This window comes from Lethenteron reissneri, chromosome 64 (genome assembly GCF_015708825.2).
Source record: "Lethenteron reissneri isolate LAM-NWPU_2019-01 chromosome 64, ASM1570882v1, whole genome shotgun sequence".
Taxonomy (NCBI): Eukaryota; Metazoa; Chordata; class Hyperoartia; order Petromyzontiformes; family Petromyzontidae; genus Lethenteron; species Lethenteron reissneri.
Window position 1 is genome coordinate 2995758 of NC_083842.1, and position 14050 is coordinate 3009807.

The 14050-nt window shown below is 49.5% G+C and overlaps 1 protein-coding gene across 4 annotated transcripts; it reads right to left on the reverse strand.

Annotated features, from left to right (window-relative positions):
• Window positions 1-237: 237 nt before the first annotated feature.
• LOC133359106 (disabled homolog 2-like) lies at window positions 238-13760 on the reverse strand. 4 transcript variants are annotated; one of them, XM_061577492.1, is made up of 14 exons: window positions 13444-13760; window positions 11440-11953; window positions 10629-10768; window positions 9880-9978; window positions 9012-9143; window positions 8473-8565; window positions 7629-7670; window positions 7107-7157; window positions 6898-6963; window positions 4978-5109; window positions 3830-3890; window positions 2746-3426; window positions 2395-2528; window positions 238-1288 (listed from the first exon to the last, which is right to left on the reverse strand). In XM_061577492.1, the coding sequence occupies exons 2-14, from the start codon at window positions 11639-11641 to the stop codon at window positions 1217-1219; spliced, it is 1905 nt and encodes a 634-aa protein (XP_061433476.1). In that variant the 5' UTR covers window positions 11642-11953; window positions 13444-13760; the 3' UTR covers window positions 238-1216. The 4 variants fall into 4 exon arrangements, with proteins under 4 accessions (XP_061433476.1, XP_061433474.1, XP_061433475.1 ...); XM_061577490.1 differs by having other exon boundaries at window positions 4762-5109; XM_061577491.1 differs by having other exon boundaries at window positions 2752-3426; window positions 4762-5109; window positions 13444-13757.
• Window positions 13761-14050: the final 290 nt, after the last annotated feature.

Sequence of the window (14050 nt, forward strand, 5' to 3'; positions counted from 1 at the left end):
TAAAGATGATCCAATATGAACAAAGATAGTATAAAGTCGTGTTGCTATAAGGGACTGATCAAAGGGTTAACCAAGTCAGCGTTCCAGTGTTTACATTTGCCTCCTGGCTCATTGCGATGGTGATTGGTAGCCGATATCGACTGCCTGCTTGTGATTGGAATACTGGTGAATGCTTGATCCTGATTGGTCAATATTAAGGTGACACGTACACACGCAACAACCTGAGGACACGGTGAGAAAAGTAAAATTCATGTTTTATGCACAAATTTTTTGACATTGCACATAAATAAAATGTGTGCAAATATTGTTTTTGACAATTAAATCCATACATTTCAATCATCGTTTAAGCAACACGTCCACAAAACTATACCGTACGCGATCGCCAAACATACCACGAATTGGCTTCGTTAATTGCGCTGGGTAGCTACGAATCTTAATAGTGTTTGCAGTGTCTACATTCCTAACATTCAGGCATTGGCGTTGGAATTGTAATCCACCTTAAGTGGTGTTCAGACTATACCGGTGATTATCACATCACCAAAACAACTATTTCACCAGCATTGGTTTAAGCAAGCATGACTGCTGATGTAGAAACCAGTTTAGAGTTTTGCTTTGTTGAACCAATTCTGATCATATGCATTTCCAGAAGGCTGTGGCCAATGAGATGTGTTATGTGGAGGGGCAGATATGAGACGTAGTGCCTGATTATATTTTTTATTATATTTTCCACGACGACGCTAAGGATTCAATCTTGACTTAAAGCTTTCGTGAATGTAAGAATTCATATTCTTGGGTCTTTCGGTAAAGTCACGTAGATAGATTCAAAGAAAATAACAAAAAACTACGACGTTTCGATCGCTTGTGTTGCGATCGAAACATCGTAGTTGTTTGTTCTTTTTTTAAAATTTCTTTGAACCTATCTACGTGACTTTACCGAAAGACCCAAGAATATGACGCTAAGGATTATTTTGTGTTAGATATCTTAATCGGCTTTTTACGAATATTCGAGTTTTGCTGATCATTTGTAATTCTGTAATCTGAGAAATCGATTTGCCAAACGGAAGACTCACCTAGGCCCTGGTGTATAACTAACGAGCGAGTGTGCAGGCAGTGCAATTGCACTGGGGCCCACCATAGGCCGGGGGGGACCAGGCGCCTGGACTCGTGGGGAGGATGGGTGACTCATGGTGGGGATCTCTGGGTGGCTTTGCCACCCTCACAAGCCAAACGGGTTACCACCAAAAGCATCGGAACCTGTTGGCCCCTGCTGCCAAGGAACCTGTGGTACCTGTGGGTTGAGGGAGGTAGAGGAATAGAGGAAGAGACATTAACATCACAAACTTCACTCTGCTATGCTGTGTAGTGGTATGAGCAACGAATGCTGGCAGAAGCGCCGTGGTGACGTCACTGCCGCTTATTGGCGAATGTTGGTTGTTTAATATGATGCTAATTTGGTACATTGACACAGGATCTGCCACAGTGGTGTAATGTTGCCACACTGGGCTTTGCAATCCAGAGGTTACCAATTGGATTTGATCTTCTGGCACAGCAGGCAGTTGCGACAGCAGGGTAAGGGTTTTCAAATCCCCCCCCCGCACCGCCTCTTTCCACCCAACAGGTCAATCTGTAGATCGTGTCCGGTAGGGTAAAGTGTGGGTAGGCCCTCCTCTTTCAGCATGTCTTGTCAGCATGGAAGCGCAGACTACATACCCTCTAGAGCCCCCTCTCATAGATGGAGCACCTGCCAGCAGTGATGTAAGCAATTGCAACGCTGCACCTCTATCTTGTAACGTGCGTGTGCAAGCTATGATTTGTAATGTGAAATGTATATGTGAATGAGTGTATCTGCATTTGGAATACAATGTTCTGCATTCCTAATGATTATTTTGTGTTGTGTATTGCAGGGGAACTCCTCTTAGCCATGGTGATATGGGTAACCAATATCACAGATCCTGTTATCTGCGGGGTAACCTGGATTTTACTCTTGTTATCCGTGGGGTAAAATATTGTGGATAACCACCAGATAATAGGATGAAGTTGCTACACAAATCTTACCAGTGAACAGAATACAAATGAGCAATGAGGTAATGCCCATTACCCACGGATAACCCGCAGGTGAATAGAAGGATTCGAACAAAATTACAGGTAGCAGGAGTTCTTAAAGCACAGCGGGAAGCATTGTTTACACGCGAATGCCAACACGTTCTTCATAGCCACGTGTCTGGCACTGCGTGAGCAATATTAACAAGAGAGAGACACGCATAGAGACAGACAAATAGACACGGAGACATTTAATTTTGTATGTGCAGGGACCGATATGGGAAGGAGAGGAATTGCCTGCTCATTTGTGACATGAACTCTGGGTCCAAGCCACGTCAGCCACACTGAACCCACCAATGAAGGAGCTCCGAGGATGGCCCCTGTGGGGGTGGGCTGTGCCGGCTGATGCTGATTGGCTGTGGGGAAGGCGGTTGTCCCTGCAAGGCTCTGCCCAGGCCACTGCTGATTGGTCGATGGCATGGTTGCTCCTGTGGAACCAACAGCATAAACATCACCATCAACTTACCACTACTATGATTATAACCACATCACCATCCTCTCTAACAAACCATTATCGACACATCACATTCCTATCGAACGCACCACCATCTACACATAACCATCCTCTCTAGCACATCAACATATCCTCATCACCACCATCGACGTCACCATGTTTTTTAATACACCACCATCACCACCACACACCCGCACCGTTCTGCATCTGGCTGAGTGACGGTTTCGCCGGCTGTGCCATCTTGAACATCTCCTTCCCCCACGGCACATCAGCCCCGACACCGGCCCCGGCCCCGGCCCCGGCCCCGGCGCCACCACTGCCCAGCGGGTCCAGCATCTGGAACGCGTCCGTCTGCGATGGCCTGGGCCTCTCCCCGTGCACTGCAACACCACGTACCGGCACCGCGACCGGCATCGCGACCGGCGGCGTCAAAATTGGCGCGACCTGGAAGTGATTGGGCTGATAGGACTGAGCCGCGGCTTGAGCCATCGCCGCCGGCTGCGCTGCACCCCACGGCGATGGCGGCGGCCCGCACGGCGGCCACACACCGGCGCCGATGGCGGGCGACGTGGCTCGGTAGGCCATGCCAGGTGGCGAGGCCCACGCCGATGCCGGCTGTGACTGGGCACCGAACGGAGCCTGAGCGAGGCCAAATGCTCCGGCTACCGCCAGTACCGGAAAGGCCTGGGGACTGGGGATCGCGGTTGGAGGCTTCGGGAGGTGGGCCGTCGGCGCCGCCTGTGAGAAGCCGGAGGGCCTCGGTGGGTACGGCATTTGGGAGCCGAAGGTGACGGCGGTGGTGATGGCGGTGTGTAGGCCTTGCAGGGCGGCTATATTGGACTGTGTTGAGGCGGCGGTGTACAGGCTCGGGCCTGTAGAGAAAAGAGACGCAAGTGGTTTTTGTGAGTTGAGCTGCAAGCAAAAGACGTTTAATGGATTTTTTTTTACAAAATAAGGCAGGCAATGCGCCTCCTTATATCTGTCCCTCCAAATAAAATATTTTATGCTAATAAGCCAAAGGGCCTTCTGGAAGTGCCATAATTTCAGCAATGGTGGTTCAACACGATAAAAATACAAGCAACCACGCATTGGATGTATAAACAATACTTTTTGTGGTAGGACAGATAAGTGAAGGAGGCATGTTTGTCTGGTTATGTATTTTATTACATTCTCCACAACGATGCTCAGAGACATTAGACCAGATTCATCCACAACATGACTCATCATTACAGGACACTCCTACACAGAGTCGCACACCCCACGTCTAAGACACACCAGTCGAGGAGGCGTCAGCTGAGAACAGATCTGAGCCAAAGAGCTCAAGTGATCCCGGAGTCTGAAACGGAATCAATTAAAACATTAACACAGCAATAGAACATAACACGAAAATGATTTCCGGTTCAAATTAGCATTTACGCATTGATGCTCATCTCTTTACAGCCAAGCCAGTGGTGGAAATTCTACATTCTTATGGCGGGGGAGAATTTCTCAAAAAGACAACCGCAGTTGATCTTCCCCACAGAGTGGTAATCATTTTAACCCCACAGGGTGCAATGTTAATGGACTGGATAGGAACTCGCAACTTTCGAGTTGGAAGCCACTTGCACTGGGCCCCCTGGCTGAATAACAACACAAAGTCTAAGAAAAAGGTTTCCCCCAAATCAATTGAGATCTGTGCAATAGTTGTTCAGCACATCATGGCGCCAGCAACAAAACATCACTATTACAGTTGCAAAAGTTAACACATTCTTGAATAGAGCGCGGTTAATGTTGTAAGAGTTGGAATTCGTCCAAAGTGGAGCAATACGAGGGAAGAAACATAAGAAGTGAGGTGACTTACAGTGTGGAGAGCGGGTGGGTGGGTGTGGTGAGTGGGTGGGTGAAAAGGTTATTGAGTGAGTGGATGAGTGAGTAGCTGGGTGAGTGGATTATTCTGACCTGCAGTGTGGTGGTTGAACACACTTCAGATCGAACAAATCCGTCAGGCAGAACCGAGTCCTCAACCCGGGTAGAGGAATCAATGTGTGAAGTTCATGGGAACAGTGACCATGGTAGTGGCGATAGAAGAGTGACAAGGAGGTGACTGACCACCGGTGCGCTACTATAGAGTGACTGGAATTAATTAGTGAATTACTGTAATAAATCATCATTCACACTGACTGCTCTACTCTATTGGTTAGTCACGTGAATGAATCACAAAACGGAACCTGCATGTGTTGGGAGCCGGCTGCTCGATTAGACACGTTGTTCTTGTTCCTGGGGGGTGGTGTGATGATAGCGGCGGCAGCGGTGGCCGGAAGAGCTGATGATCCGTTACGCAGCGAATCCATGTATCCGTGCGCAAACGGGTTCCCCGGTGCCAATGATGAAAGTGATGATGACGGTGGCAATGATGTTGCGTGTATGTCGGCAAAGGGGTTTACTGCAGGACTCGTAGATGAGGGAGTGGTTTGGGGGGGGGCGGACCCCCACGGGCTTGGTTCGGAGAGAGGAGAGGGGACGTGGTTGTGGTTATCGTTGAAGGAGAACCAAGACGGTGGCTGGGATGAGGCCCTCTGGACAGTGGAGACAAGAGCGTTACCACATAGCTGCCCCCACCACTGCAGCCAGAACCACAACCAGGCAGCAGTACTGGTGATGATAGTAGTAGTTAGTAATGGCACTAGTAGTAGTTGTGGAGGTTGTTGCTAGTTATGGTAGTAGCAGAAGTAACAGTGGCAGCAGTTGTGATGAATGGTAGTCGCAGCAGTTGTGAGCAATGGTAGTTAATAGTCATTGTGAGTGATGGTAATAGTTGTGAGTTATGGTAGTAGTAGAAGTAGTAGTGAGTAATGGCAGTTGTAATAGTTGTAATGTTAGTGGCAGTAGTGAGTAATGGTAGTAGCAGTGGCAGGATTAGAAGTGGCATCCGCACTGGTAGCTCAGCGGTAGAGCGAGCAGTCGCAGGAGGTTGACTGGGGGTCGGTAAAATGAGCACCGCTTTGTTGTTCTGCTGCTGCTCAAGTGAGCATTGAGGCGTTGGTTCTCATCTCCTGTTTACACCCTGTAGAGCCAGTTGTGGAAATTATACGTTCCTATGGCAGGTTCGAGTTTACCCATAGGACAACCACTGCTGACATCTTCACAAAGCAGTACTCATGTTATGATGGGCTGGGTCAATACCAAACCAAGACTTGAACTCCCGACCTTCCGTGCTCGAGCTGCTCGCTCTACCCTGAGTTGCTGCGTCTCGTTTTCACGATGTCGGTCGTAACTGTGATTAGCAACACTGTTAGTGCAAAACTCGTAGTGGAAGGACCTTATTCTCTTACTGTTACAGAGTTATTGTTATTGTGTAGACTATGCGTGCATTCAAAGCAAAAACAATGAACACAAAACTCATTACGACACAATTAGTATTTTTTTCACATGCCATCGTCACACGTCCTTCTGGGAGTCTATTGTTTCAGCAGCGTTCATTCAACACGAGCAAAACTATAGACCGGTGTTGACATTAATTGAAATAATAAAACCATCCGTTATTCATTACATTAACGACTGATGCACTAGACCAGGTGGGAGCCCATCCAATGACAGTGTCCAACATTCAATCAACCGTCCCAAATCAATTTGCAAAGTTATCTAGTTGCGCCGTGTGCTTTTATGTGCGTGCAAAAATGTGTGTATATTAAAGAGTTTGTGCGTGTGTAATTACGTGGGGATGTGTGTGTGTGGAGCAACGATTAGCATACTACGCCACCCCAGTTTAATTCCGCTTCACTGTCAACACCAGTGACTATTATCTGAATCGGTCTTGGGAACTCCCCTAGGTCGACTCAGCCTCAAATATGTACCTGGTGTGATGTGTAAACATTGCCATTGGGGAGACAAAGGCAGCCTGGCGTGGTGCTGACCACCCACGCCCAACTGTCTGTTAAAGGCTATACAGGGGATCTTTGTCTTTGTGTGTGTGCACGTGTATGTGCGCAAGTGTTTGTGTACACGTGTGTATGTGTGCGCATATGTGTGCGTGTGTGTGGAGGAGGCTCGTGAAGGACGCTACTGGTAAGTTGGAGGAGTCCACCCTCCAGCAACAAAGGAGGGCAGAGCAGTGACGCTCACAACGAGCGGCTAAAACACAGCAAGTTGGCACAGTAGGAGGCACAGGTGGTCCATCGGCCAGTCATCTCAGTCAGTCGGCCCATGGCACCTGGGTCTGCCCCGTGACCTACTGCCAGCGGTCGTTCGACACTTCACGTGGCCTTAACGTGCACATAGTCTGACACAAGCACCGTGGTGACGTCACCATCACTTAGTGGCGAATGGCGGTTGTTGTTGTGGCTGTACAGAGCACATGGACTCACAGTCGGGCTGATGCTGATGTCCGGCTGGGTCGACATGACCCCAAACAGATCCAGCTGATCCAGTCCCTAGATTGGTGTAACACGACATCATTAAACAAGTGCAACCCCTTCTAACTTCTCCCACAAAGGGATTCCAATTTTATAATAATTTAATAAGAATAAAAATCTCTCGACTCGCTGGAATCCCATTGGGGCTTTAAAAAACTCACATTCGTGATTTTGTTGGTGTCTTCGTCACGTCCAAACAGTGTCTCTCCACCCTAAGTGAACGGCGCAGGGGACAAATGACAATAGCAGCAGCCACCCAGCAGTAACATGACTACTGATGTTTTACTTAGTCACGCCGTACACACAGCGTTTTACACGCACACAGCAGAGATCAAAACACTGTTGTAGAATCTGTGGTGCCGTGGCAGCTTTCGCACGGAGGCGCCGACAACCAGACAGGCAGGAAGGCAGTCAGGATAGGCGCCAGCAACAACCCAAGCTCTGTGGTCCTATATTTGAACATTTGGCCAACGCAATTAAGAATCAATGTTTATACGTGGTAGGAAACCGGAGTTCCTGGAGAAACCCACCCGTGCGAGGGGGCAACACTCTACCCAACATTAATGAGCAATTGCTACCACAACCTTCTGATTGCGATCTACTCGCTCGTGACTATTTGAAGCCACCAGGACTGTCTTGGCTAAACCAGGGGAACATTGGTTAGGAATACCTACGCCACTCACCTGCATTGTGTCTCCATCATGACTCTGTTCGTTTGGTGTTATCTGGAAAGAAAAAACGAACAAGTTGTGGTAAACGCCCGAAGCGACACGGCTCGTGATACAGTGGATTCAGATTCACCACACGGGTCAACTCTCGTCCTACAAAAAAACAAATCACATGAACTTCACGTTAATCGGGCATTCCAAGTGGGCACAAACACGTTTGTGTTTGCGTCGCCATCGGGTCACGGCTCTTGCGCTGCAGACTCCACAGCTTCTTTGTGGCCGACAACCGACCATAAGTGTTGCTCAAAAAAAGAAGCGGAAAACGGCCGACTGGCAGATACGACGATGGCTCTTACAGGTTGGTTACGCGGTCAGACTCTTGGCACTTGAGACGACGCTGCACTGTATACAGACATCTGTGCAGTTCGGTGACCTCTCAGAGTGTGCTTCCCATGATAGCGTGGGTAGCCTATACTGCGTGTAATTCACGGCCCCCGACACCTGCGTTGTATCCAGCTTTTACTGCAACATGTCTCCTCTACGCGGCTTCACCACGGTTGTGATATCATCCACACACTGCCTGACAATAAATAGTTAAAGGCTATTGCCTGACATGTCAGGCAATAGCCTTTTTATTACCCTGATCGTGGCATTGGCCTCGCGTCAAGACAAATAATCCATGCGGGTAGCTCCATGCGGATAGCTCCACGGGATAGCTCGATGCTGGGTCAGCATCTGTGCCCTCCGAGCAATATAGCCGCCCAGGAGGGCCACAGGTTACACTGTACACAAGGCCGACAGTACAGCAGCCCTGGCTCCGGTGCCCTTCACCTGTTGGAGCCCAGGTGGAACACCTTACCTGCTCAACCCCAGGGTCTTCAACCTTGACCCTCATCTTCAGACCCTGCACGACCTGAAAGAGATCCCTCAAGTCTGCAACCACCGTCTCAGCCTGTCGGAGAGAAGGGGAACAAGAGGACAATACAACATATGGAGAAACGAGGAGGACACAATGGATGGAGACATGACAGAAACACGAAGTTTAGTGAGTGAATAGCAATGGTGCTGCTGGCAACCCCACCCTCAGAAAACTACACCCTCTCAGCTACTAGCCCCACCCACTTGTAACACAGCTCCTCCCACTCATCCAGTAGCTCCGCCCACTACTCATGCAGCCTCGCCCACGCCCATGTAACGAGTCCAGGACATTTTAACTGGCGACAAAATCCTGATTTTCACAAAGAGTTTCGTGGAGAACATTAGGAACATGGCCACTGTGACACCACCGGGACTATCTTGGCCTAATTGGAGAGACGTGTGCTGAGCTCACGCACCGTGGACACTGAGCCCGTAACTTTCAACCCACCAAACCATCGCCAATGGCCCAGGGCTCCTCACCAGCTGCGCCGTTTTGATTGCGTAGAACCGGTGCTGCCCCTCGGCTCCGCACACGAAACCGAACGCACGCGTATCCGTCGAGTCCTTCGCTATGAATGAGATCTTCTCCAGCACAGACTCGTGCTCCACCACCTCTCGGGGGCAGAGGCAGCAGAGCATGGGGGCAGGGTCATGGGGGGCAGGGTCACAGGGGGCATAGACACAGGGGGCAAGACACGGAGCGACAGGCAACGAGCAGAACATGTCCTAGAGGGTGTCCACGAAGGAGATGGAGCGATGACATCGGCTCCTCTTGTGTAGAGAAGGAGCTAGATGGATCGTGAGGGGATGGCGCATCCGCAACCCACCCCAGCAGCGGCCCACTGCCAATCTCCACAGCCGCGGCTCGTTAGTGCTAATTGGTGGGACGAGGGCTCGGCGTGTCGATGGCCGTTTCGTAAAGCAGGCGCCACGTTGTTTATCAGCGAGTCCATTAACCACGTCATAAGTAAAGGCGCAGCACTGAAACTGCTCGCTCACTTTATTGTTGGTGGAAAGGTCTCCACTAGAGGGAGTGCTAGTGTATTGGTTTATTCTTCCACACCAACCAGAAGTATTCAAGAAGTACCTACGCTTTGCCCCACCACAAGTGACCTGCCGATTGACTGCGGTGACACCGGGAGATGGAGTCGAACTGGCCACCTCTGGATCATAAGACCACTGTGTGGATCATTATACCGCTATGGTAGCCACATTTCTCATGTAGCAGCCTTTTATCTAACCATGTGAGAGCAGCGGGGAGAGGGCATTAGTGGGCATTTTGTGTTGAGTGGACCTAGGTGAGGTGCTAATTTCGGGCTGAACAGATCTAGGGGTGGCGCGGACTCACGGCGGACTTGTCATCGGAGATTCGGAGTCCGCTGAGCGACAAGTGGATCACCACCCTCTGTTTGTGCTCCCCGCGGGAGCGAGCGGCCGCGGCAAAACCCTGGGGCCACCACCACCAACACAGCCACACCCGGCAACAGTCAACCACACCAAGGGTCAACCACAGCGAAGGTCAGTCAATAACAACCAGCAACAAGCTGTCGGTCTCTGTGTGACTCTGTGGGTATCGGTGGGCCTCTGTGTGACTCTGTGGGTATCTGTGGGCCTCTGTGTGACTCTGTGGGTATCTGTGGGCCTCTGTGTGACTCTGTGGGTATTTGTGGGCCTCTGTGTGACTCTGTGGGTCTTGTGTGACTCTGTGGGTGTCTGTGTGACTCTGTGGGTATTTGTGGGCCTCTGTGTGACTCTGTGGGTCTTGTGTGACTCTGTGGGTGTCTGTGTGACTCTGTGGGTATTTGTGGGCCTCTGTGTGACTCTGTGGGTTTTGTGTGACTCTGTGGGTCTTGTGTGACTCTGTGGGCCTCTGTGTGACTCTGTGGGTATCTGCGGGCCTCTGTGTGACTCTGTGGGTCTTGTGTGACTCTGTGGGTCTCTGTGCGACTCTGTGGGTATCTGTGGGCCTCTGTGTGACTCTGTGGGCATCTGTGGGCCTCTGTGTGACTCTGTGGGTCTTGTGGGACTCTGTGGGTGTCTGTGTGACTCTGTGGGTCTACATGACTCTGTGTGACTCTGTGACTATGGTTGACTCACCTTCAGCTTCATCATGGAGTCCTGGCAGAGCTTCTCCCCGCGTGAGTCACTCACATCATCCACCCCAATAAGCTTGGCCTTGTGTCGCACGCCGTCGTCACGGAAACGCTGAGCCCTCTCCTCCAGGCCTTTCTCCTGGGCTACTCACAGCAACATGAACACCATCAACATCAGCAGCCTCATCACCTAAACCATCATCCATACCTTCACCACAGTGATTCTGCATCTCATAATTACAATGTTTCTGAATAGCATCATCATCAATATTATAGATATCATGATTATTACCATCACCATGATGTTGCTGAGATGGTTATTAGTGACTCGAGAGAGAGACAAGGAGAGAGACAGTGATATAGAAACAGAGACACACACAAGAGAGAGAGAGGCAGAGAGAGACAGAGAGACCCCGTGATGGTCTCGGAGTGCTCTCATCACCCACAGGTACCACTCAAAGATCACACTGTGGTAAGCCGGCCATTATGTGCCTCTTCTCATGGAACAATTGCCCACTCAGCCTCGAGCTTTGGACACTAGAAAACTGTATTTTTTAAACCAACGCGAGAGCAGGCAGATGAGGAGCAGAAATCTGGAGAATGTAAAGAGGGAACAACCATTCCTACTGTATTGGGCTTCAGCAAAACACTGTGTCCAGGAGACACAGGGTGGCCTCGGCTTAGACACGAAGCCAGCACCGCTGGGAGCATGAGTTCAAGCCCCGGGTCTGGGTGTCTCTGTGAATCTTTGGTTGTCATTGAACGACGACGATGCCAACGATGCCGAGGAAGACATCATCTGCAAGTTCACTCACACTTCTTCTTCGCCGACTTTCTTGCAAAGAACCCGCCCTTCTGATCCGTCTCTCCGGCTGTTCCAGACCCTGCAGCTGAGATTTCGGTTCCTGAAGGCGCGATTCCAGATCCTGGGGCTGGGGCTCCAGACCCTGGAGCCATTGATTCTGATCCAGGATTTGTTCCATATCCATCTCCTGGGTTTTCCACTTGGGCTGACATAACTGGTATTTAAATAAGCGTGTAATTTTTGTTGTTGAATAAAGTGAATGTTCTCGATGATAACAAAATAAAAATTTGTCCGAGGTTTTGATATTTTAAACACAGCTGCTGACCACAGACTCAAAGGGCCAAAACGTCAAGCGGCTTGCAACAAACAGCGCTACCCACGATGTACTCGATATGAGCTTTATTTAACGTTTGTTTTATATTGAATTAAGCCACTAATCTGATTTAAACTAAAAATGCACACGTAACAATTATATGCTGAATGCTATCTTTGAAATGACCCTGGTCATTATTTGAAGCTCCCGTCTGTAAACAAAAAAGATAAACACATGAACATTGAATTTATATTCATCCACTTTGTTGAGTGACATCTATCAAAGCAGACTCAGTACATATTAATATAATTTAGCAAACATGACCAATTAGGCATTGCTGCTCATCTCATGTTTACAGTGCTGCACAGCCACTGGTGGAAATTCCACATTCCTATGACAGGGGTGAGTCTATCAATAAGACAACCACTCTTGACTCCCCCACAAAGTGGTACTTCCTTATCGACCCAGGAGGGATGATGGGCTAAATCCACATCCAACCAGGATTTTAACACAAAACCTCCCACTTGTGAGCCGCTCCCTCTACCGCTGAGCCACCTGGCTGGATACACCGACAGCACAGACACACCTGACTCACCTGGAAACACTCTCACCCGCCTCACCTCCAATAAACACACACCTGTCTCACAGATGACGTTAATTACTGATGAGCGATTAATTATACAAGTGGGTGGAAACTGGAGCCCCTGGGGAAAATTCAAGTGCGCGAGTGGGCATCGCTCTATCCCTATACCGACGGAAACAGATGGCGATGAGCCAACTTGCTACACTGCCTTCAACTAGAGGGCCAGGGTAGAGCACCTCCTCGACACCCACGGAACGGGAGTTTCACAACAAGATCTGTGTGCGATCCACCAACGCTCGCTGCTGCTGCTGCCTCCAGTGCTGGGTTACTACTTCAGAAAGCCGCGTCGTGTAGCAGCGTAGCCACCACCTCTGACCACCTCAAGTCTCATCTCGCTCGGGCTGTCTACGCGCGCCTGAGCTCTCTGAGCGCGCTCACAGCGTAACATACTAGCACAGCGGTCGGGAACCTATGGCTCGCGAGCCATATATGGCTCTTCCAGTGACGGCATATGGCTCCCAGACAATTTTGAGTTGAAAAGAGAACAAAAATCAGTTTGGAACTGATTTTAAAATACTTGTGATATTGCTTAATAATACTGTGTCATTTTAAAGTAAACAGAAATTAGTTTTGAAGATAAATTTCACTTGTATAATACTGTGTCATATTAAAGTAAACAGAAATTTGTTTTGAAGATACATTTCACGGGTCACGCCTGCACGAAGCTCAACCTCACCACGTATGAACCAGACTACAAGGCCATCAGCAAAACCATGCAGCACCAGAAGTCGCATTAAAAGTAAGACATATTTAATTTATTATACGTTAAAAATTCTATATGGCTCTCAATGAAATATATTTAGAAATATTTGGCTTTTATGGCTCTCCCAGGAAAAAAGGTTCCCGACCCCTGTACTAGCAGGTTCAACTCAAGTCCCTCTAGAACCCGATCAGCGCGGCCGCGGGACGCGTCAATCGGACTCAACATTAAGGAATAGGAGGAATTGCCAAAGGTGAGAGTACTTCGAATGAGTGATGTAATTTATACAGTTGAGACTGACACTCGTAATTAGTAGAGATTAGAATAACGAGAGTGGCGGTAATGGAGATTCACTCACCTCTCTCCTGCTCCATCTCCCCTCGTCGTTACCGCTGGAATTTGCCACTCGAAGCGGCACGTGATGAGGGGGAGGGGATCAGTGGGGGCGGGAGGAAGTGTGGGAAGGAAGGCGGGAGATGGGGGAGGGAGGTGGAGTTGAATGGAGGGAGATGATGGGGTAGAGAGGTGGAATTGAATGGATGGAGATGGTGGAGGGAGGTGTAGTTGAATGGAGGTAGATGATCGGGTAGGGAGGTGGAGTTGAATGATGGGAGACGTCGGTGTCGTCAGGTAGAGAAACCAAGCTCGGGGCTCCTCGAGACAAGACGAACGGTGTTGATCATTAACCACTCAGCATCAACCTGCCGCCTCCATAATCCAGTCAATTATTGATCCTGGCCACGTGGGTGATACTCAGATCACTGTCTGCTCCGATATCGTCCGTGGCCGGGAACCCATGAGCTCTGCGCGTAATTCTACTGTCCGTGAAGATGTCTCCAGCCGTCCCTGTGACGATTACTGTAAGGATGCCCCCCTGCCATAGCAATGTGGAATATACACCACTGGTTCTCATGACTGTAAACCGGGCAAAAGCACCGCCCCAATGCCCGTTTAATATATAAAAT

What these genes read in the sequence shown, in the direction of transcription:
- LOC133359106 (XM_061577490.1), bottom strand. Translation starts at nt 11,641, where the DNA reads ATGTCAGCCCAAGTGGAAAACCCAGGAGATGGATATGGAACAAATCCT. An exon ending in ACTCCATGATGAAGCTGAAG is followed by an intron (nt 9,979 to 10,628) that starts GTGAGTCAACCA and finishes TGGTGGCCCCAG; the next exon opens with GGTTTTGCCGCGGCCGCTCG. An exon ending in AAGACCCTGGGGTTGAGCAG is followed by an intron (nt 7,671 to 8,472) that starts GTAAGGTGTTCC and finishes TTTTCTTTCCAG; the next exon opens with ATAACACCAAACGAACAGAG.